At 39.2% G+C, this 24,826-nt stretch overlaps 1 protein-coding gene and 1 long non-coding RNA gene across 7 annotated transcripts in view; both read left to right on the top strand.

Moving 5' to 3' along the window:
* Window positions 1-17,567, top strand: part of dock4b (dedicator of cytokinesis 4b) — a 108,567-nt gene extending 91,000 nt beyond the window's left edge. For 2 of the 4 annotated variants that reach the window (XM_077544419.1, XM_077544417.1), the window contains 9 exons: window positions 847-966; window positions 1,231-1,352; window positions 2,651-2,771; window positions 4,749-4,830; window positions 7,436-7,545; window positions 8,677-8,749; window positions 12,301-12,420; window positions 13,167-13,228; window positions 15,689-17,567. In XM_077544419.1, coding sequence (XP_077400545.1) covers window positions 847-966; window positions 1,231-1,352; window positions 2,651-2,771; window positions 4,749-4,830; window positions 7,436-7,545; window positions 8,677-8,749; window positions 12,301-12,420; window positions 13,167-13,228; window positions 15,689-16,120 — 1,242 coding nt within the window. In that variant the 3' untranslated portion in view covers window positions 16,121-17,567. The remainder of the gene's footprint in view (window positions 1-846; window positions 967-1,230; window positions 1,353-2,650; window positions 2,772-4,748; window positions 4,831-7,435; window positions 7,546-8,676; window positions 8,750-12,300; window positions 12,421-13,166; window positions 13,229-15,688) is intronic. The other 2 variants (XM_077544418.1, XM_077544420.1) reach the window with 2 other exon arrangements.
* Window positions 17,568-19,312: 1,745 nt separating this feature from the next.
* On the top strand, window positions 19,313-24,594 carry LOC144035379 (uncharacterized). Of its 3 annotated transcripts, none has more exons than XR_013288430.1 (4): window positions 19,313-19,462; window positions 19,869-19,986; window positions 23,331-23,376; window positions 23,611-24,594. It is a non-coding gene; the product is annotated as an uncharacterized LOC144035379 (long non-coding RNA). The 3 variants fall into 3 exon arrangements; XR_013288432.1 differs by lacking the exons at window positions 23,331-23,376; window positions 23,611-24,594 and adding exons at window positions 20,119-20,236; window positions 20,333-20,797; XR_013288431.1 differs by lacking the exons at window positions 23,331-23,376; window positions 23,611-24,594 and adding an exon at window positions 20,333-20,797 and having other exon boundaries at window positions 19,869-20,236.
* Window positions 24,595-24,826: the final 232 nt, after the last annotated feature.

Here is a 24,826-nt window from a genome sequence, read left to right as displayed (position 1 = left end):
GACGACTGTAAAAAAATATTCTAATGAATGTTTTAAATGTGTTTCAATCAAATAGTCAAAATAAGAATAAGCATGATTGGAAAAGTATCATTTTAAACATCAAGACGTGTCCACCAATTTATCAATCATTTATTTTATGTGGACTAGCAATTTTAAAATAGCCATCAATTTACACTAGTTTCACACCAAAAATCGTTTCTGTCCATAAAAAATGGTCTTTTACTTGAGTCATTTAACAGTTTGTCAAAAATGGTGACAATGGGTTGCATTCCAGTGGGGGTGATTTAGATCAAACCTTAAGCTGTGGTTGAAATGAATGACAAAACTATCATGACAGCGACACATTATTGTGTGTTAGGTCAAAAGCGACCAAAAAAAAAACGTTGGACACGATCCAAACAAAACAAAGCAAATTGCATTGCTTCAATGCCGCCGCTTTGGATGTCTGACTGCTCCTATAAAGGTGCATTAAGTAAAGCGAGAGCGCTGGAATAAAAACAGCACACATCTGTTGGCATGATGATGCGCGGGCGGCATATGTTGAATATGAATATTGAAATATAGGCAAGGGCAGAAGGCTCGTTTGAAGAATGGCCACAGGGGAGGACGGCTAGGTCACGAGGAAAAGAAACAAACGAGGCAGGAAGGAGGAGAAAGGAAGCGGCGCTCGCTATGCTTGACTGCGCATCATCATGACCTCTTTGGCAGAAAGTTTGGAGAAAAACAGTTGAATCAAGTCCTCGGAGGTGAAGGATGAAACACCTGAGTGCTTGCTGCGGCTCAAAATCCCCCAGTAACTGACACGTGCCACTCTGTATTGCTTAACAGCTGCTGTTTGTCTTTCAGGCACATATTCTGGAATACGGCCTGGCTGTGCACGAGAAGGTCGTACCTCAGGACATGAGGCCTCTGCACAAGAAGCTAGTGGACCAATTCCATTTGATGAAATCCAGTCTGGGCATACAGGTTGGTGGGGCCTCCATTTTTCATCAATAGGCAGTTAGGGCCACATATATATATATATATATATATATATATTTTTTTTTTTTTTCTTCTTCTTTTTTTACAGAGGTGGGGTAATATTCTAAGAGGAGAAAAGAGAGATTTTTTTCTCTAAATATTGCACCCACCCTCTAAAAAATACATATATATTTATACGTGGCCCTAATACTTCATCGTATATTTCTGCTTTGATTTTTGTATAATTTTTTTCCTTGAACCAAACATCAGGAGTTTCCAGCTTATGTGCGGGCAAGCCCAGTGCACTTCACCAACGGAAGCCCACGGACATGCAGGAACTCGGTGCCCAGCATCATCAGCCCAGATGGCAGCAGAGGAGTTGCCAGGCGAAGGTGAACAAACCCATGCATATTTATACTGCATGTATGTACGTAGACTGGATATAGCGCTGGCGTCGGGCCGGAACATCATAAGTCACGATTGACTATTTTCGCAAATTTCATATTTTTCAAAAATCGCTATTTTTACCAATTATTTACCAATTTAAAGTGTTGAAAAAGGTATGCTGTTTTTGTTGAAGCAATGAGAATGGTTGAACAAGCATGCCGTTTTTGAGGTCTTCTGAAAAGTGACCCATTTTGGAGGGACAAGATTTTGGCCCGTCGCTAGCAATATACATTTGTTTTTTCTCCATTACTTTTAATTGAATGTTTAAAAAAAAAAACTACAAATTTGTGTTAAATACTGGTCTTTTTTTTTTCAAAAACTGATATAAACCAGTAAAAATATTTTTTAATTGATTTTTTTTTAAACATTCAATTAAAAGTAATAATGAAACTCAGTATGAAAAATGCAATTAAATACTGGTCCTTTTTTTTTTTTTTTTTTTTTTACATTTTTAAATTGCATTTCTTATACTTAGTTTTATTGCCGTTATTCTTGTCCAGTTGTTTGTTTACACTGGGTCACAATTGGAACAATCAACTCTTTCTAAAGCACAACACTTCAGGGCCTCAACAGAACAGTGCCCAAAATGGATGCGATGTTTTGGTACCATTTACGATTTTTGACAACTGAAGTACTTGGTTTAAGCGCGGCTTTAATACTGAATCCGTCTTTTGTCCCAATGTCACTTCATCTTCCCTGTTTTATTGGAAACTTTTGCACGTCTTCTCTTCACCTCAAACGCCACCTCGTGCCTTTGTGCTCATCTTGCCTTCCATCTGTATGCAGTCGGCCGCTGACGGGTCGGCCGGCGAATGTGTGAGCGGCAGTCAAATTGTTTGCATGTGTGTGTTGATGTGTTCAGTGACCCTGCCACGCTGTCTCCTTGCGACATTCTGACTCCACAGTTTGATCCCAAGGGGCGGCGACGGCACGCAGGAAGATGCTGCCTGCGTCGCATTCGCTTCCCTCTTGACATTTCCCTTCTCGTTTCTTTGAGTTTTGAATTTCATATTTATTCATTTTTGTGGAGATTTCAAAGCAAACCTTTTGTGTTTCCTCCATCGGAGGAAGCTGTCATTATCTTCAAATCTGACATTTTCCTCCCATTTATGTCTCTGTTTGTCCTCCTTCTCGTCCTCTTTCTCCTCTCGCGGCATCTTGGTGAGTCACTATAATGGCTAAACATTAGATTTTTATTTCTTATTCCTTCTTGGTTTTTGACACCATTTTTCATCCCCGCTAGTCTCCTCAGCTACCCGGCGGTGAACCGCTACTCCTCGTCTTCGCTGTCCTCTCAGGCGTCCAACGAGGTCAGCAACATCACAGGGCAGTCGGAGAGCTCGGATGAAGTCTTCAACATGCAGGTACTTGAACGCACCACGCCAAGAATTCACATCTACAGAGTGAGAACAGGGTTATTATTGTTTTAGAATTTTCATTATAGTTTTTATTTCGTTTTGAGTTTTGTTTTTTAAATATAGTTAGTTTTAATGATCTGTTATTAGTTTTAGTCATTTAAAAAATGCTTAGTTTTAGTTTAATTTTAGTATTAGTTTTCATTTTAAAAACGTGTATCACTTATGTGCAAGATTTTAATAAGTAGCATGGTAAAATGAAAAAAGTAACGCACTTCTTACCTAACGTTGCATTTCAGCTGAATTAAATAAAAAAGCGCGCAAAATGCATCTGAAGGTGCTTTTCTATTGGGTATAATGAAAAAAGTAACGCACTTCTTACCTAACGTTGCATTTCAGCTGAATTAAATAAAAAAGCGCGCAAAATGCATCTGAAGGTGCTTTTCTATTGGGTATAATGAAAAAAGTAACGCACTTCTTACCTAACGTTGCATTTCAGCTGAATTAAATAAAAAAGTGCGCAAAATGCATCTGAAGGTGCTTTTCTATTGGCCGTGATAGATGACATCACTTCTCCTTAATCCGGTTAATATAAAAATCTTTTTAAAAAGGCTCATGCATTGGATTATTTACCAAACACAAAAACTAAGGACATTTTCACTATAATTATAATATATTATATTATAATTATAGTTTTTATAATTATAGTTTTAGTTAGTTTTGTAAATGTAAAATGTACTTTCAGATAATTTTAGTTAGTGCTGCTCGATTATGGAAAAAAAATACTAATCATGATTATTTTTAGCAATAATTGAAATCACAATTATTCAAACGATTATTCATTTTTTGGCACAAAACAAGAACATGTTTGCACTTTTAAAAATATTAACACTATAATTTTGTAAGATCCCTTTGGACCAAACAGAATTTATAATAATACATATTTATAATAATATATATTTATTTATCCATGTTGGCAAAAACTCAAAGTTGCTTGTGCACTGTGCAGTGGGCTTTTTTTTTTTTGTACAAAACAAGAAAATATTTAAATGTAAAAAACTGAAAATATTAAACAAATAGAATTGTTTGAAACACTACAACAAAATGTATTAAATTACTTATTTTAAAATTTTTGAAAAGGCACAAATGTATAAATTCTAACGACTCAAAAATTTGTAATAATAATCCTTTTTTAACGATTATGGTGATTTTGTAATTGTGGAGTGGAATAATTGAAATTGTAATAAAATTTGGATTAATTGCACAGCCCTAGTTTTTATTTTTTTTATTTTTTTAAGTATTTTTATTTTTTTAAGTTGTACTTATTTTTTTTGTTTTCATTCTTTCCTTAGCTTTAATTATTTTGTTAGTTTTTGTTAATTAAAATAATCTTGATTGCGAAACGCAATTGCAGCATCAAACTCCTGAAAAAAACTGAAAATGGAGGTTTTAAATTCACGGCTGGATAGCACGACAGCAGACAGACAGATCTGAGGGAATAAGACAGCTCAAAAAATGTTCTTTGTTTTTATGCCGTTGGGGGGGGGGTAAAAATTTGAAAAATTAATAAGTTTTTTGGCAGCCGTTGCCATGGATGCGCACATACTGCAGCAATTGTAGGCTCATGTTGCACCATCCTGAAGCTTGAGTGCAGGCTTACATTTGCCATCATGTTTGGAGCAAGATCCATGCTAAAAGTGTTTGCAGTTATGCGATTTGCTGGTCACATCTTGTGGCAATTTAGTCGTGTCCTCCTTTGAACGCGAAGCCCTCGTCCGGCGCGAGGCGAGGGCCTCAAGTGCCTTTCTGCGGCCGTTAAAGCCTCTTGAGCCATTTTGACTTTGTTCTTTTTGCATAACGCGAGGCGTGATGGCCTCGTTTGACGTCAGGCGCACTCTCTCAAAAGACTCATCATTAGCAACAACACAGGTTTGATGGCTCATGATGATAACATGCTTGTTTTTTTTTTGTGTTCCCGTCTTGCAGCCCAGTCCTTCTACCTCAAGCCTGAGCTCCAACCACTCTGCCTCTCCCAATGTCACCAGCTCAGCGCCCTCCAGTGCCCGAGGTGAGAGTCGCGTCTTCTAAAGTGGTCGTGTTCAAACCTTTGCACAGCAAAGCCTGGACAAAAATGACGCTTCACTTAACATAATGTTTTGTTGCACAACCTTTACAAGCAATCTGTGCAATCCAAAATGTATTTCAATGCTCTTCCCAGCAGTTGTTTACACCAGCTCTTCATGGCTGCATTGAGCTGAATTGTTCCATTTGTCCCAGGTTTGACGTTTTTTTTTTCTCCAGACAGCTTTTTTCTACTACTTCCACAGATGTTGAATAGGATTTAGATCAAGGCTGATAGGAGGCCATTTGAAAATAGTCCAATGTTTTTGCCATTCTTGGATGCTTTTAGCTATGTTTTGGGTCTTCATCCTGTTGAAAGATCCATGACCATTTTCACGATATTTATAGTTTTATTTAGTTTTATAAACGTAAAATGTAGTTTTAGTTAGTTTTCATTTCATTGTATTTTGTTCACGAAAATATTTTTGGAATTTAATTTTTAGTCTTTTCGCTAGTTTTCGTTAACTAAAATAACCTTGGTACGGATTAAAGACACTCCGTGCCAGATGCAGCAAAGCAGGCCCGGAACATAACCGAGCCTCCTCCATATTTCACAGTTCTTTCATTGGTATGCTTCTTTTTTGCGTCTGTTAACATAGAGCAAGAGTTCCAGTTTTGTCTCGTCTGTTAGTATGACAAATTATGACATTCGACCAGATGCTTTGTGGCTTGTCAACATGGGCAAAAATCCATTCTCGTTTTTTTTATGATTTACTTTCAACAATGGTGTCCTTTTGGTCTCACAATGAAGGATGTTGACTCAACATCTTGCTCACACAATTAAATAGATTGATAATCAAATTATAATATAATAATAATAATAATAATATAATAAATAACCGGGCAGCACGGTGGCTGACTGGTTAGCACGTCCGCCTCCCAGTGCAGAGGACGTGAGATCGAGTCCGGGCTTCGGCCTTCCTGGGTGGAGTTTGCATGTTCTCCCCGTGCTTGCGTGGGTTTTCACCGGGTACTCCGGTTTCCTCCCACATTCCAAAAACATGCATGGCAGGTTAATTGAACACTCCAAATTGTCCCTAGGTGTGAATGTGAGTGTGGTTGTTCGTCTCTGTGTGCCCTGCGATTGGCTGGCAACCAGTTCAGGGTGTACCCCGCCTACTGCCCGAAGCCAGCTGGGATAGGCTCCAGCACCCCCGCGACCCTAGTGAGGAAAAGCGGCCAAGAAAATGGATGGATGGATAATAAATAACCATTTTAATAATCGTGTAACCGTTTGGAGACATTTTTAAAATTCAAAATTGGCCAAATCCCCTGATTTTAGTCATTGACCACCGATTTCTGTATTTAATCCAAATAAGACATTTGCAAACATCTGTTTTTACTTAGGAAAGCAATGACCGAACTGCTAACATAGTACAACGTCAATTCTCTTTTTTTTTTATCACTATACAAATACAAAGTACCAAATAACCACCAATCACTGGTTAATAAACAGTAATCATGTAAAAAATGATTTTGTAATAGATTTACAAATGCAAAATTACAATGAATACGATTAGTCAATAGAATAAATAATAGATTAATTGATTCTAAAAATATTCAATAGTGACAGCAGTTCACCATTCATTTCTTATTCTGGCTTATTTTTGTATTCCTCCTGTCAGTCTCGTGGCTTTTACATTTCTGAAAAACGTGCAACTGCAGTCGCAGGAACATCAAGTTGCTTGGCGATAGTATTTGCCTCTAACCTGGCTCTTTCTGTGACCAATGTGTTTTTTCATTCATTAACTGAGGTGTCCGTGTGTTTAATGATTATTTTGAATTTCACCCTGGCAAAATCCGTTCTAATGATGTCATGCAGAGTTTGAATGTGACTCTTAACGCCAAAGTGAATAGAAAATGAAATGGCCTCAGTTGTTTATTGTTTGTCTTTGGAGGCACGTGTTGGAAACGGACGCTCTTGAACGTGGATGTCATCGCAACTGTTGTGCTTCGAAGCCAGATAGACAGCTCAGGCCGCACGTAGCACACTAACGACGAGAATGAAAAGTTAGGAAGTGAGAAATGGTCTGAATACAAAGCGAAAATGAGAAGAACCCGAGCAACTTTGAGTACAAGACGACAACTCCGAGGAAAACCTCTTGGATCTCATTACAGCCTCTGCTGAATATCTAAAGTCTTCTCTCGCCCTTCTTCTTATCGCGCAATATTTCTGCCTGAACCAAATCATAAAAAGACTGAATATACGTCGACGTTTATGGACGCGTATAAGCTCTTCTTTGGCGAGCAGCTGGCGGCGTGCGGCGCCCTTATAAACGTGGCCCGTGGCTTGCCGTAAAGCCCGTTGTGACTTATAGCTTGTGTGTTCTTAACTGGCTGCGAGCCAACCACCAAACGCTGAGAGATGTTGCGCCATCCGTCGCGCTTGTCCACTCTGAAGGAGAACGTGGGCTGTTAATCATGTTGCCGAGGCTTGCAGTAGGGGAATTGGACTCAGCCGGTGGCTGGGTCTTGCCGCGTAACAGTCTAACGCCTCCCCCGCCGACACTGCTCTGTGTGTTCCTGTGCTGACTCATGGCCGCCCACTGCAGGTTCACCGCAGATGGCCGAGAAACACAAGCACTCCAGGGAAAACGCCTGCCTGTCTCCCAGAGAGAGGCCCGTCAGTGCCATCTTCCCCAACCCTCTGGACCCTGCGCAGGTTAATACATGCACGCACATAACAACTACATTGGAGCTTCGAGGTTATGTATGCATATATTCAGCCATTGCTTATCTATGGCAAAACAAAAACCCTGCATATATATATATATTTTATTTATTTTATTATTATTATTATTTATTAATTTATTTATTTTAGGGGTGTCAAACTTAGTGCATTAATTTTGAGTTAATTCAAAGTTCCTTTAATGGAACATACTGGGGGAATTCCAGCTGCAACACAGCAGATACGTCCACCACGTCAAAATTCTGCAGCAATAAATGTAATAATAATGCATATATTTGTGGAGACTAAGGTGACGTTGTAATTTACAATTTAAAAAATTTGCAGAATTTGACGAGTTACTTCATGTTAAAGATTAGATAGCTCTTAATATGAAAAGAAAAATGCACTGAGCTGTCATCAATGTCTTACAAATGCAATTATGCCACCTAGTGGTAGAAAAGGACCAACACAAATCAATATCACACTCGTTTTTTACAGTATGGTACATCTTTTTAATTTTAACTGAATTTTATTAATTATGAAATTCAGTTAAAATATGTATCAATGACTAAAAGATGAGAAGAAGATATTTCTATTTTCAATTTTTTTCCCACATTTATGTTAACAAAAGTATGAAAATATTTTATTGTACATATAGAGCAGATAAAACATTATATATATACACTAGTGTGTGTGTGTGTGAGACACAAAAGTGCTGATGTTTTTTTCTGAAGGCGAGCCTTCATAAAACGCTGTTGAAAATGGACAGCGAACGTTGAAGCATTCAGAAAGCATGTCATGCTTGCATTTCCAATTGAAGGCCAGCGTGTACACACGCGGATTTCATTTAAAGAATAAAAAAACATAACAAACATGTTTTCTTCTCAATGCCGTTCAACTCCCCCGCACTACACCTGCACACAAGCTGTGGAGAAAAAAATTGTGGCGAGGGCATCATGTTCTTGCTTGTAGCTCTTAGCTACTAATGCGATATTAATAAAAAAAATAAAAAATAAATAAAAACTCACAGATTACTGTAATTAGGACACACTTATGTGAACAATGTATGTTCCTTAAATACTGGAAAGGTTGTACAATGCCAAATTCTTTTCTTTGTGTGTGCAGAGGGCTGCTCCTCATCAAATAGGTGACACCACGTTACCCCGCAGTGACCCCAACCTCTCAGCTCCAGACAAAGGTAAAAAGCACCACTTGACTTTTGCGCAACTTTCTGGAAACGCGCTTCTTCTCATGCTTGCCATGTTCCTTGGAATGATCCTCCCGAGTGTTCAATTAATGAATTGCTCTCTGACTGCATCAAGCACATCACAGCGATTGTGTTGGAAGCCGCATATCTAATTAGAGTGGGCATTTGCGTGAGTCATACAATCCAAGCTTTTGCTGATTAATGTGTGTGGAATTCATAAATATGAATGCATATCTCTAAGCAAAGCCCCGGGTTCTCTTTTTAAAAAAAAATTCTCCCATGTTTTCTGAGGAAAAACAAATGCATAAGTTTCACAAAACTAGCTCTGCATTTTTTCCTTCCATGAGCACCGTAACGAACAAAACAGTGCATCTGCGAGCAGCCTGTGAAATAATTAGCGACAACAGCGGAAGCGTTGTCTCGAGATGAGGCCGGGTTGCTTCCTCGCCTTTCCGGCGGCGTGCGTGCAAATGAGGAAGCGCCGCCACAATATGCTAACTTAACACGTTTATGTACACGACGCCGCAATTACGATGAAAGAACACACGTGTGACAATTTGCAGGAAATCTGTGATCACATGTACTGTGTGATTTGACACCTTCTAATTGCAGATACCAATTACAGTAGACTGTTTTTAATTCTTTTGACAATGAGCTTCAAATGTTTTCCTTAGACTGTAATAAAAAGCAACTAAGGACTGTATCTACATTTCAAGCATCCTCCATTTTGATGATAAGTCAGTACAACAAAAATATTGTTGATTATGCGCTATTTCCTTCAACCAACTAATGTCAATATACGCTTCACTACGTGTTAAGTGGTCAGATCAAATGAAGATTTTTGTAAGGTTTTTGCATTCTGCGAATGTTTTTTTGGGGGGTAAAACGGAAAATATTAAACATTCATTTAATTTTTTTATTTCATAATGGTGTAATTTTTCTTAAATTTTCGATCATTTTTTTGCACATGTTTTTAACTTCAATTTTCTATTTACTTTTTGTTTTACAGTATTGGGTATTATCATTATTATTATTATATCATCATTATAAAATTATTTAATTATACACAAATAAATTTTCCATTGTTTTTCTTTTATTTTACTTAAATTTTCTATTATTTTTTTTATTTACTAATAGTGCTACTTAAATTTCCATTATTATTATTATTACTACTATATATGCAAAAATGTGTAATTTTTTCCTTCATTATACACATAGTCTAATTAAATTTTCTTATTTTTGTTTTACTTATAATTCTTGCTAAATGTTCCATTATTATTATTGTTATCATTATTATTTTTATGTTATTATTCACAAATACATTTTCATTACTTTTTTACATATATTTTTCATGATTTTTTTTCATGTAGTTACTTAAATTTTCAAATTTTTAAAATATTTTTGTAATTGTACTTCCAATTTTGGTTAATTCTGTTTTATGTACTAATGCAATTCTGGTTATCTTTTCCACATACTAATGTAATTCTACTTAATTATGGGACTGCTGAGCGTAGCAAGCAGCACATATTACTATTCCTAGAAAAAAGGGTTTATTATTATTATAGCACACCGATTTTTCCGCAAGAATGCGGCCGTACCGTAGATCGCACCGGGACAAATGAGGTATCAAACGATGCGGCTCGATCTGACTCGGTGCGGCATTATTTTTCTAGGAATTCCCACTTACCATGGCGACGCAATACCCCAAAAACTACCCCAAAAAGTGCCATAGGAATGAATGGGAAATGGAAAGAAAAAATCACACATCAAGCACCTTTTTCCAAGACACGCTGTGCACGCATACGTTATCCGACCGATACGAATTTTAGCTCATTTTGTAGGAATTTTTCCCATCTTTAGCTCAGTGTCGAAATTTTTTTTAAGGAATGAAAGCTCTCTCCTCTGTGCGGGTTCAAAGACAGTGAGTCATATAGCATTTTAACACACTCTGTTTTAGCAATTAGCCAGAGTGCCGGGAACCAACAAATCTCTTGCCAAAAGTCAAAAGTTTCACTTCAACTCATCACCATGGCCACAATCTTTTGTCACTAGACGTCAAATTCTCACATTTTGTAGTCACGAGTGTCTTCTTTCAGACAAACTAACTTTTATTTGGCTAAGGTGTCATTTAGTACCTTTATTTTCCCTTTAACTCTTTGACTGCCAAAAACGTTAAATAACGTTTAGTAAAATCCTATGAGTGCCAAAGACGTTAAAAGACGTTTGTTTCAAAACAGAGGTGAAACTAACCATTTTCTATTGTTGATTACTCAAAAACGGAATAAGGTAGAAACAACTTTTTTTTTCTGATGAAAGGTGAGAGTCCAATCTTTCATTTGGTAGTATGTGTGTTTCCATAGTCCAAACACATAATTTTCTGTGGACCTTGAAAGATCAGTCAAAAGATCAGTCAAAATGCTTAAATCGGCTGGCACCCACGGCATCCCTTTTCTGAAAACGTCTGGCAGTCAAAGAAGAGTTAAGCGAGTAGAAGTTGGACTCTCTCGCCTATCTCTCCCATGTTAATTTGGGCGACTTTTTCCTCTTCATTTCGGATAAATCATAAGTTTTCAACCTGCTCTCATTTGGTCATTTTTCATCCGATTAAAAAAATGAGAACATGCTCGTGTTCCCCAAACCCTTGCCGTTCTAACGAGCCATTTCTTGAATCTGTATCTTGAAGAGTTAAGTCGTGGGAGGCTCTTCTTTGAGGTGTGCGTCTCTCATTCAATCTCAATGCAATGTGGGTGCGTGACGTCACTTCAATTCGTCACCATGGCCACAATCTTTGCTCACTAGACATCAAATTCTCACATTTTGTAGTCACGAGTGTCTTCTTTCAGACAAACTAACTTTTATTTGGCTAACGTGTCATTTAGTACCTTTATTTTCACCTTAAGCAAGAGAAGTCGGACTAATTCGCCTGTCTTTTACATGTTAATTTCAGGCGCCTTCCTCTCTCCATTTCTGATAAATCATAAGTTTTCAACCTGCTCTCATTTGGTCATTTTTTATCCGATTAAGAAAATGAGAACATGCTCGTGTTCCCCAAACCCTTGAATGAAAATTTCTTGAATCTGTATCTTGAACCGTTAAGTCGCGAGAGGCTTTTGTTGAAGGGGTGCTTCTCTCATTAAATCTCAATGGAATGTGGGGCGCGTGACGGCTCCAAGTCAAAAATGTGTGTGCGCTCTTAAAGTGACAGTGACATATTTTTAGATTATGGTTAACTTCCACATTTCTTGACCGATTCCACTTTTCTAGTGTCTATTATTATTTTATGATATTATTTTATATGCATGTCATTTATTATTGTTATTATTGTATATTTTTATAGTCACACTACTGTACTTTTGTCTTGCAGTATAATGCTGACAATGCTAATAATAATATTCACAATGTTACAGGAATACACAATGTTTGGTTTGCATGATGATGTTTGCATTTCCCCAAACACGCATGATGTGTCACGTTTGTGCATGCATTCGCCATCTTGTTGTTGTTGTGGTGGTGATTGTGATGTGTCCGTGTGCCATCAAAAGTGCGACCCACGCCCAGTAGCTGGAGCCTGGACAGCGTCAAAGAGGGCGTGCCGTCCTTCTCTGACCCTGTTGGCAAGCTGCTGCTAGTCCCTCCCATCCCTCCCAGGCCACCTTACACAGGTATTCCATTCCATTCCAGAAAATCCACATGCACGCACGGACAAAGGTTTGCAGACATTATAGTATATCAAATTGGATTTTTTAAAGCTGTTATAAAAATAAAAAATATATATCTTTGACGTGTATAGCCGCCAATGGCAGTGAATGAGTCAACCCTTGATTGATGGATCTGTTGATTTTGAAGTGTTTCATTACTTTTGTCCAGATTGTGCATTTTTTTTGCATATTTGAACTCGACTAACCTCAAATCAAACACGGATCGCTTCTATCAAATGTGACGTTATTTTTGATCAAATCAAATGTATTCCAACATACCACATTAGAATAGCGGCAGAATGTGGCAGGATTGTCATTCCATTTTTGTAGTTTTGCTAACCAGACTAAACTGATTTTATTTTATCGGCCCCCTTTGAGTAACGTCCTTTTAAACCGTTATTTACTTATATATATTTGTCCCGGTAATGTAATAAACAGATGCTTGAGCCCCCCCCCCCCTCTCTACCACCCCTCCCCTCCCCACCCCCCCTTGTTGCTGAGGCGACAGCAGCTGTTCCACGTCTAAAAAGCATTTAAGGCCGCCCCAAGGACCCGCACGACCATTTGATTCATTCACGCTTGGAGCCACGGGGCCGACTCGTGTTTGCATGAGTCACGCCGCGTCACGGCGCGCTGCTGGTGGGCGCAAACTATTTGAATTTGCCCTTCATTTCATCGTCTCCTCTCTTTCTCTGCTTCTCACCATGCAGGCTCTTCGGCGAAAAACATGAGGTCGCAGTCTCCCATTCTCATGTCCAGGTCGCCGCAAAAGGTTGGTTCTGTTTCTTTTGACCTTGTCTTGCCAATGTTTTGCAGTATTTTGAATGGCCAACTGAGGCGTTGCGTTGAATCGTATGACAGCAGTTGTCCAAAAGACACTGTACTATTTTCCTATTTAGACAGCTTTTTGGGTCATTTTAGAAAGCACACAAAAAAACGAGGGGTGTCAAAATTAGTGTGTTAATTTAAAGTTCCTTTAATGTCACTCATTTTTCAAGGTGCGATTAATGACCACCTCTTACTTGGAAAGCCTGTACTGGTGGGAATTCCAGTCGCAACGCAGCAAACATGTCCACATCAAAATTTAGCTGTAATAATAATGCATATGTTTGTGGAGAGAAGTTGTATTTTACAATTTAAAAAATTTTCTGAATTTTACAAGTTACTTCATGTTAAAAACTAAATAGATCTTAACATGAAAAGAAAAATGCACTGCGTTGTCACCACTGTCTTACAAATGCAATTATGCCATCTAGTGGCAGAAAAATGACCTCAACACAAATCAATATCACACTCGTTTTTTACAATACATTACGTATTTTTAATTTTAACTCTAACTATTAGTTTAACATTTTTACCACTTCTATCTTAGCAAGAGTAGAAAAATTTGGAAAAAATATTTTACTGTACATTTTATTGTACATTTAGAACAGATTCAAAATTTGCGATTAATTGTGAGTTAACTATTGAAGTCATCCAATAAATTAGGATTAAACATTTTAATCGCCTGACGCCCCTAAAAAATAACATGAATAGAATTCCCGTATAAACATTAACGTGATTTTACACCCCATCCCTGCTTATTGACAGGGAGTCCTCTAAGTAGTTTAATAGATGTCCTGTAAAGCTTTAGGAAGCACAGACGGAGCTCTTAATGAGGCTAAAGGCTTTTTTCCTGGCGCTCTGTCGTCTTTGTGTGCTCGTCACAGGCGACAGCGCCAAGCGTGGCGCTTTTGTCGCAGGTGACGGCTTGCGGGGAGGAGAAAAAAGAAGCGAGAAAGCGTCTCTGCAAGTGTGAGTGACAGCTCGTGCGCTGTCAATCATAGCTGTGCGCATATATTTGCGCACAGCATGGTGGTGTGTCTGCAGCAGGATGGAGTGCACACTTGTAGTGTCGTCGTCAGTCGGCACAATCAGACAACAAACCTCTTGTTACGTAGCAATTATATAATACTTACCTTATATCGTTCCACTTTCTAATATATATGTACATTCTAAAATGTTATTTTCTTTTATATATATATATATATATATATATATATATATATATATATATATATGTGTGTGTGTGTGTGTGCGTGTTTTTGAGAAATAAATGAATTAATTCATTCATTCATTCAAAAACAGTTGGGTCTAAAATAACCCAATTTGGGTCCAAAATGCGCCAATCCACTATTTGAGTTAATTTGACTTATAAGTTGGGTCAAATGAATAACTCACAAAACAGCCCAATTTTGTGGGTTATTTTCTTTTACAAAACAAACATTTTTTGTGGTTGTTTGTGGGTTATTATTTTTGACACAACCTTTTGTGTTTAACTCAAAAAGTTAGATTAGCCCAAGTGTTTAATTAGACAATTAGCAACACTCAATGGAGATTTGAAAAATTTCCATTGGTTGAGAATGAGAGGGTGAATGATTCACTTTAAAAACAATTGTGTCAAAAAATAGCACAATTTTGGTCAAAAAGAGACCAATACATTACTTTGTTCAATTTCACCTGACTTTCTGGGTTGTTTCGCACAAAACCACCCCAAACAATTAGGTTGCTTTGTCCCTCCTCAAAGAATTGGGTCATTTTGTGCAATACCACCCAGAAAGTCGGGTGAAATTGAACAAAGTTGTGTATTGGTCTCTTTTTGACCCAAATTTAGCTATTTTTTTGGAGTTAATCATTCACAACAAATGAAAATGTTTTGAATCTCCATTGCGAATTGCTAGTCTAATTAAACACTTAAGACTTATCATAAGACATGATCTATCTTTTTAAGTCATGAAACACAAAAGGTTGGGTCAAAATTAAAATCCCCCCAAAATTGGGTTATGTAATAAACAACCCCCCAAAAAAATTTGGGGGAAAAAAACACATTTGGGCTGTTTTGTGGGTTATTCATTTGACCCAACTTACCCAATATGTTGGGTTGGGCAATTTTGGACCCAACTATTTTTATAGTGTATAAATGAATGCACACTGCGGCTAAATACATTTTGAGAAGCACTCAGTGGTTATCCAGCATGTCTAGCAAAATTAAGATATCGAAGAGTTTCTTTTAAGGATTGTAAATTACATCGCACCAGAAGTTTGTTAGCAACCGCTGTCTAAATGACATTAAGACAGATAACAGAACGTGGTCGTAAATCGCCGCCTACCTGTTCAGTAAAAAGCGAATTCGATTGAGACACGAGTGGTAAGAGGAGAAGTAACGTTTGCGTGTTTGTCTCGCCCCCGCCAGGCCACCATGCCACCCTTCACCCCGTCGCCAACCGAGTGCCACTCCACAAGCCTGGTCTCCAACTCGCCCGTCCTCTCGGGCAGCTACAGCAGCGGCATCTCCTCGCTCAGCCGCTGCAGCGTGTCAGAGGCGTCGGGCACCGAGCTGGCGTCGGGCGAGCCGCCGCCGGCCACCACTCCCAGCGCCGCCCCCGACGAGCCCATCCGCAGAGAGAACAAGACGCCGCCGCCGTACAGCGTCTACGAGAGGAACAACCCCCGCAGCAGGCCCGTGCCACTGCCACACAGCTTGTCCATCCCCCCGCAGACGGACCCCCCCGCCCTGCCCCCCAAACCTCACCAGCTGCGCACAGGCAGCATGAAGCTGGACGCAACCTCGGACCCTCGCGTCCCCAGGCCGAGGCCTCTGCCCCGGAAGGTCTCCCAGCTATAGGAACGCGGCAGGAAGAAACACACTGGCATTATTTGCACTTTTCTACTGGGCACGCAACTTTCTTTGATTTTTCAGCTTACAATCCCGTACCTCCACTCCGATACATGACAGGCCCTTTTTAAAAACTGAACATAGTTTTTATATAGCTTGACTAGATGTGTTTACACTTAAAACGACAGTTTTGATAGGTGTCATCATTTCGCATATATGTATATTAGTATATACTGTATGAGGATTGTTTTTGCCTTAAGTATTGAAAACCGTCAATCTTGCACGTTTTTTTTTCTTTTGTAACAATTGTACATTTGTACACTGTATGGCTAAAATGGTGCTTGAGATGGAGCATGCACTTTGGCTAAAGTGCAGTTCTACAAAGATCAATAATCATATCCACATGAGCAATGGTACGACTAAGTGACATTTCCTCACCAGGACACTTTTAGCAAAGGTAACTTTAATGTTTGAAGACCAGCAACTTTGGAAAGTTCTTTCGTCCGAGGCCAATCGTCCACTTGCCAACCCGCTGCCCTCTGTAGACTTTTTCCAATGAGCTTTGCACTTTTCAATGAAGACTTAAACATGAAGTTGGACCAAACAAATATTGGCATTTTGCATGCTTTCGAGCCTGAGCTTGTCCTTGACCATATTGCATGACCTTAAAGGGATGGGGTACAAGTATTGTGCCAAAGTATAGTGCACAATGGAACATGTTTTAGTTTTTTTGTTTTAAATAGTGCCAAGAAGCCGAGGAAATGCTCATCTCAGCAGAGTCTGAAAGCTGATTTTTGAAGACCCCAAATGCTCTAATCTACTGATCATATGTAACATTAAGCACAATTCTATAATGCTGTCATTAACGCGACAAGTACTGTTATGTATTCTCTATTGGATAAAATAATTGGCGCAGAAATCACTGTAAAGTTTAAAAGCAGAATGATTCTTGACTGCACTAAGCAAATGATCCTGTTAAATGGCATCGTATTGTGGAGCTATTGCTCTGTGGCTAGTCCATTTGGGTACACACGATAGAGGACATTCAGCATCAAATATGAGTCCAGTGATGCATTTTTTTTTTGAGAATGGGAGGGGATTAGCTTGAGCATTGTTTGTATGTCTGATTTTTGTAGTTGTTTGAGTTGTTGTGATTTTTTTTGTTCCTAAAATATTCCCATTAATCAGTTCTGGAGAGCCTGTAAATTATGTGATGAGATTAATGTAAGTAAGCCAAATATAAAAAAAAAAATGTATTGCAATTTATGTAAATACTGTGTTTTTAACAAAATGTAGTTATAACAATTTACAGCTTTGAATGTAATGTTGAAGCAGCAAATGATTATTATAAATGTGCAAACTTTTATGGTTTTTGTGAGTGTAGAAAAATAAAAGGTCATGCTTTAATGACGCCTAACACATTTACAAGTTCAATAAACTGCCCACTGTAAATGTTGCTCGTTGTGTTATTAGATGTTGTATTAAAATTAAATAAATCTCAGTGTTTAGCAAGATAAAAAGTGAGTTAGGTTTTAATAATATATTTTATAGACTGTGTTGCCTAAAGAGCCTGCATTTTCTGCTCCCAAGTGGCTTCTCAATGCTTTTGTTCAATTAATTTATCAAATTGTGTGATGCAAATGATTGCGATTATGCATCATTCATCATTATATTGCTTTATTAAATCACATATATAATGTTTTTTTTTTTTTTAAAGTAAAATACAAAGAATTATAGAGAGACTTTATTACCACGGCGAATCAGCATTAGAAAAATATAATATAAAATAAAAATGTATAATATGTATACAGCATAAATATACTCATTTTTATTATATTAATTTCACAAATACAAAATTGTCGCCCACTTGTGTTGCGGCATGTCAGAGAACAAGATAATACCCCCCAAAAAAACAAAAAATAATCTAAAATGGCTACCACCTACGACTAATTAGAAAATTCTTAATTCATTAAATTTGTGCTGTCAAAGTTAAAGCATTAATTAATCACAAAAAAGATTGCATTACTCATGTTTTAATGCAGATTAATCACAATATTAATTTTGATCGCAGATGATCCTTTAACTAACAGCGTATGGTTACGTTAAAGGTAGCACAGGTTGTGTTTGAGCAATAAACATAACTCCATGCATTAGAGTAAAGCAAAATGTTTGGAAATGATGGCCGCCATTCCCGCCAACGATTTTGGAGCCGTCAAGGAGAGTGTTCGCAAGACGAGCTTTTTGTTAGTGTGGGCAGGTGTGTCCAATCGTTATAGAACTGCCCTACACTTTGTGAATGGTACAGTGACAAGCCCATGCTTCCTGAATAACAATATTAATCCAATGATTGTGCCCGACAACACGAGCCTAATTTCATCTTCATGGACGACAATGCTCCAGCTGATAGAAGTGGCATCATCAGGGAACGGCTGTTGGAGACCGGCGTACCTCAAATGGAATGACTTGCACTTTCTCCAGACCTGAATCCTATTGAAAATCTGTGGGATCAGCTGAGTCGCTGCGTAGGCTGGAAACTCTGCACCCCAGAACCTCAATGACCTGAGGGCTGCCCTTCAAGAAGAGCGGGATGCCACCAGTTCATCCTTCTACTTAAATGTCCTACTTTCATGGTATGATATCACTGTAGCGCAGTGGTGTCCAAACTCGGTCCTCGGGGGCCGGTAGTCCTGCAGGTTTTGGAGGTTTCCCTGCTCCAACGCACCTGTTTCAATCAACAGGATTGTTATCAGGCTTAGTAGAGCTTGCTGATGAGCTTCAGCTGTGTTGGAGGAGAGAAATATCCAAAACCTGCGGGACTACCGGCCCCCGAGGACCGAGTTTGGACACCACTGCAGTGTAGCGTGAACTTTTGACATTTTATATACATTTCAAGTGAAAGCCAAATATCCCAGATTTTTTATGAGTAGTGTATCAACATCTTATCATTCTTACGTCTTTATTGAATTAAAATATACTGCATAATATAATATAATATAATATACAATTTTTTATTTATTTTTTTAACGTTCAACTTATTGTCACTATAGACCACAGGTGTCAAACTCCGGTCCTCGATGGCTGCAGTCCTGCAGGTTTTGGAGGTTTCCCTCTTCCAACACAAGCTGATTCCAATCAGCACGATAGTTATCAGGCTTATGCCGAGCTTGCTAATGAGCTGATCATTTATCAGCTGTGTTGGAGAACGGAAACATCCTAAACCTGCAGTACTGCGGCCCTCCAGGACCAAAGAGTTTGACACCTATGCTGTAGACACTATGGTCAGTTTTGAGTTGGCCACTGTGTGCCCAATTTCAAAATGGCCACCAAACGACCTGAAGAAAGCAAACAGAGGTAATTTAAGAGGATTTATTTTCACATTGATAAATGTATTTATGGGGATCTATTTTGTTTCTGATTTGGGAGGACGGAACTACAGTATTGTAAATGGGCGCGGTTGGCGGAAGTATACATGAAAAAAGGAGGGGGGAGCGATTGTGATGGTTGTTGCGTGGTTGGGACTTGACACAACAATGAAGTTGTGCTGGAGCTATTCCCTCTCCCTTTTTTCATGTATCCTTCTGCCAATCCCGCTCATTTACAATACTGTTCCGTCCCCCCAAACCAGAAACAAAACAGATCCTTGTAGGCCCTATGTCTTGCTAGCAAAGTGTGCTTTTAACCTTGAGTCTTGTGTGTAAACGCAGCAAATCATAATCATAATGTACAACTGTAATTTAACAACAATTATTCTTTGCAGCGAGGGGGAGTCGTCTGTCCAATTCGATCCATTAACAAAGGATGGCTGCTTAGTAGCACTGACAAAAGCCCAAAGAAAAGGGCGCCGAGTAACATTTGCAGAGAAGCATTGCTACGAGGTATGCCGCCATAATAGCATGTAAATATTATGAGCCTTGCAGAGCTGCTGTAATTGTACACACATTCAGCACTTTTCTCAGGGCATTCATTACATTCAGTGTGAGGTTTCTCACTAAACATCCTCCATTTAGAGCATTCACGGGTAATGATACAAAAGTATCAGAGGTGTGGGAGAGACGGGGCCGGGTATTAATGCTGTGCTGCCTGGGGTGAATTTTGGAGAACACACATCCGCAGAGAAACCCAAAGGTATTTGTCTCGTTCTGCAAATCTCTGCGGGGAGAATGGAAAACGTCTTATCTGACTTCTCCAGTCACAGAGACTTGCTCTGTTGTCTCCTCGCAGATTATTGGAGGATTTTTTTCCACCCCCACCTGACACCTTTAAACGACACCGCTTGTTTTTAATTTTTTGACTGGCGTCGGTCCTCAGAGGGGCCGTCGCTTCAGCCCCAAACGGAAGAGATGACAAGCTTGTTTTGAGCGCTTTGAAAGCAGATCAAGACAAAAAATTCAGCAGGGAAATGGTGGTGTGCGAATGGGAAGTCTTGGATGACATATACTGTATTTGTGCGCAGGAAGGTGTTATTGGAGCAATTCTATATTTTGTGTAACAAGGTGGCAGACAACCACGAGTTGAGGGGCTCTGGCCTTGATTGATTATTAGGCATTTTTAATAGGTTTTAGGTGAACTAATGAATGCACGCACGCACGCACGCACACACATAATCACCCACATACAAAAAAGAAAAGAAAAAGGAGAGCAATGATGATGACATGTCAAATCGGTAAAGTTACCGAATGAACAATACTGAGCTCTCCAGAAAAAAAAAAAAAAAGATTGTTAGGCATGTGCACGTAGAGGGAGAATATACTTCTTTCCAATTTGGATGGGTGACAAAGTGCGATTTCTCTGTAATATTTTGGGAAATTTTCCACTAATTTTAATTACAAGTTAAAAACTTTCAATGTGATTCAATGAGAAATATGAAATTACGAGCAGACATGTATAGTAAATATACGTTAAAAAAAAAAGTTTAAATTTCCATTAATCTTTTTTGATCTGCTTATCTTGGTTCAGGTTGAGTCATAGCTTGTGACTATGGGTGAGAGGGTGACTGTGGACTGACTGGTAAATTGAAAATTCGGTTCAGCTCCTTCTTCACCGCGACAAACCGATGCAGAGTCCGCATCATTGCAGACGCTGCGTCAATCTTCCTGTTAAAGACCACACGATACTTAAAAGCCTCCACTTGGGGATCAATCTCATTTCCGAGCTGGAAAGGACACTCCGCCCCTTTCCAGCTGAGGATTGGTACTGAAAATTCCTGAAACATTATCCACAGAACTCCCCAAAGGACAAGTTCAAGCACCTTATCCAAGTCCTTAAAGCATATACAGTAACTCTCATGTGCCCTCCAGAACCCCGCACTGCTCCTCTTGAATATGAGCTTCGGACTGTCCTCTCCAGAATTCCTGAATAGATTTTACTGGAGTTTGATGCCCCTTGTAGTTAGAGCACACTCAACGATCGATTGGTGTCTGGTCGGTGCTGGATTTCACATTCTTTTCTTTGGTCCTTCCTCGGGTCTCCTGACGGTCTAACGAATCTGGCTGAAAGTGTTCGGTTTAGGTGAACGGTTTGGGATTTTTTAATAGGTTTTAGGTGAACTAATGAATACACACGCACATATACATACTCACCCACATACAAAATAAAAAAGAGAGCAATGATGATGACATGTCAAATCTGTAAAATTACAGAATGAACAATACTGAGCTCTCCAGGAAAAAAAAAAAAAAAAAAGAGCACACCCAACGACAGGTGATTGGCAGACCCCAATCCTGATGTCCACGAGATGTTGCTGAGGCGTATCCACCAGAAGAGCCCCACAACATCCAGAGCCTTTCAGAACTTGGACAGGGGTGGATCTCATTCTGACCCTGACCTTGGAGATGGGAGACCCCTCAGAGTCCGCAGCCTCTGCTTAGTCATTGGAAAGCATGTTGGTGGAATTGAGGAGGTATTCAGAGTATTCTCCCTTTCATGACGTGCTGTATTTAAAACGTATCTCATTTGTTTGTCAAATTCATGCATGTGCATTGGATGTCTCCTTCCTTGCAGTGTCTGCTCACGCGACTCCGCCTATACTTCTGTCGTGTTTCAGTTTCGTTGGGGTTTTGTTTATTTTAGGTGTGTTTGTCTTGTTTTCCTTAGTTCTTTCCCTGTCTCGTTATGTCTGATTACGCCCACCTGTGCGTCTTTTACCTTCCCAGTGTGTTTGTCCAATCAGTGCCTTCAACCTATTGTGTTTCCCCAGGTGTGCCTCATTAGTGTTGATGTATTTAGTCTGTTGTATTTGTCCAGTCTGTGTGGGATTATCGTCAAAGTCATGTGTCAGTGTCATGCGTGGTTCCCCGCATTTGGGTCCACCCTCTGCCAACTAGTCCCACCTACCGTGACACCTTCCTAGCGAGTGGGTCATGGAGCCGACATCTTTCTTTTCTTTTTTTCCTTTCTTTTTTTCTGGAGAGCTCAGTATTGTTCATTCGGTAATTTTACCGATTTGACATGTCATCATCATTGCTCTCTCTTTTATTTTATTTATTTTTTAATTAATTTATTTATTTTTTATGTTGTATGTGTATGTGCGTGTGTGTATTCATTAGTTCACCTAAAACCTATTAAAAAAATCCCATAACGGTCACCTAAACCAAACACTGCCAGCCAGAGTCGTGAGGCCGTCAGGAGACCCGAGGAAGGACCAAAGAAAAGAAAGGAAAGTGAAATCCAGCACCGACCAGACACCACCCACCAGGCCATCAACCAGAGTCCTTCACCAACCCCAGAAACATCTAAATTCCAACAAATCAGGGAGACCTCAAGAGAGCCGACATCTTTTGATGCTAAGGAAAGTTTGTCAATATTGTCATATATATTTTTTGCTGCTGTCAACCTTTAGTAACATTGATTTTATGTTCACGTAAACACAGTCGGACATTACTGTAATGCCCGACTGTGTTGTTTACGTGATCAAGATAAAACTTTAGTCATACACGTCGTTTGATTGATGGCCTATATGCAAATGCAATGTGTTTGCCTTTTCTGGATAGACATGTCTCTCTTACTCTTTCTTGCTCTCAGTTGAGGGAACGTGGCAATAAAAGTGTAGACTGTCTGTTTGAAAATACTGTAAAATATTGCCGTTATGTCAATATTGCATTTGTGAAAGGACTTTTTAATCCCTGCAAGACATTTAAGACCATAACTAGTAGTTTGATTGAATTATGTGAATCTTTCATCCAGTGCCCTAAAATATATTCCTCTTAATCTTTTTTTTAAGATTGACTTGGAAGTCAAGAACAGTATGATTTTGGCTGAAAGTGAAGGTTGGTAATATAATTAATATCAACTTTAATTTTGTTCCGAGTTGCGCTGTCTACTTACACACATGAATGGGTTATTCTGAATCTGAATTTTGACCTAAACCCGAATATTGATGACATGTAGGACTGAATCACAAAATGTCTTGTTCTCATGGTCTGAAAGAAATGATGGGTTCAAAAGTTCTAGTAAAATGTATCTCGTTTTGCATCAATTCCCAGCCGCGCTTTTCTCGACAGGCTATCAGGTTGCATCGGAAGCTCGACTGTAATCTTATGGAGAGGAGGCTGGCAGTGGTGGTGAGGAGGCGGTTGGGGAGGGTGTCCGTGGCAGAGCGCGTCAGGGCTGGGGCCCAATCCATCTGTCTTCATCAGTGAGCTGGGGGCGTGTGTTGGCTGGGACCCGCCGGAGCCCGCTAAGCACCAGCTGCTAGCTGCCTTTTTCGCCGATTCCCACCGAGTGGGACATATTTACAGTAAAACCAGACTGGATGCTCTCCCAGCTATTGAGGCAGTGATTTTAGTTTTTGTCTTTTCCACCAACTCTCACTGGGGGATAACAAATACAACCAAAGGGCTTTAAGATAATACAAATGTACTAGTAGATAACGTAACTAATCCTTACGTCAATCATTCACGAGTGTTTTCAGGTGGAATCCACCTCCGACTGTGACTTTCATTGCTTATTGAACCGACGCATCCATTCACACGTATTTTGGTGACTGCATTGATTTGACGACAAGCTGTTCCCTAGCATGGCCTGACGCTAATTGCCCTCCTCTAAACTGGCGCGTTCTATTGAATAAGACCATGAGCTCCAAATGATGATGCCAGCCTTGGTGGAAACCCTGAAGCTAAGAGTCCTTCCCATTCCAGTCAAATCAATTACGGTCTAAATGGCAATGCGATTAGTGCTCACTAATGTGCTTCTGTTTCTCCCTTTCCCACCTACAAGCTTCTTATTCAGTTTCTTTGTATTGGAAATGCACACAAAGTGAGTATCAAGTTGTGGCAATGTCTTTTTAAAAGACGCAAATTATTTAAACGTGTACTTTGTATTCAAATTATATTTGGCAAGTTGTTTGCAGTAGCACAAGGGTCAGTCAGCAAGTGCATTACATAAGCTCAATTTGTTGGGTCTTAAAACACTTGAATTAATACAAACACATTTAATTAAACAACATATCGAGGGTGCATGAGCAAAAAAAATAATAATCACACAGATATTGTGCAGTGAGTGTACAAAGCTCTCCATTTACAGTCAACAAATCATGTTTATCCAAACTACCAAACTTCATTCATGATCTTACAATATACATCAATCATCATACCCAAAGATGTACAATATGAAATTGACCTACAGTCGTCACTTTCTGTAGGCTTAAAAAGCAGGATGAGATGGTTGGCATTATTATATTTGAACAAATTCAAGGTTGAAATATTTCAGTTTTGTTCT

This window comes from Vanacampus margaritifer, chromosome 15 (assembly GCF_051991255.1).
Source record: "Vanacampus margaritifer isolate UIUO_Vmar chromosome 15, RoL_Vmar_1.0, whole genome shotgun sequence".
NCBI lineage: Eukaryota > Metazoa > Chordata > Actinopteri > Syngnathiformes > Syngnathidae > Vanacampus > Vanacampus margaritifer.
The sequence above is the reverse complement of the archived record's forward strand: the minus strand, read 5'-3'. Positions and strand labels throughout refer to the sequence as shown.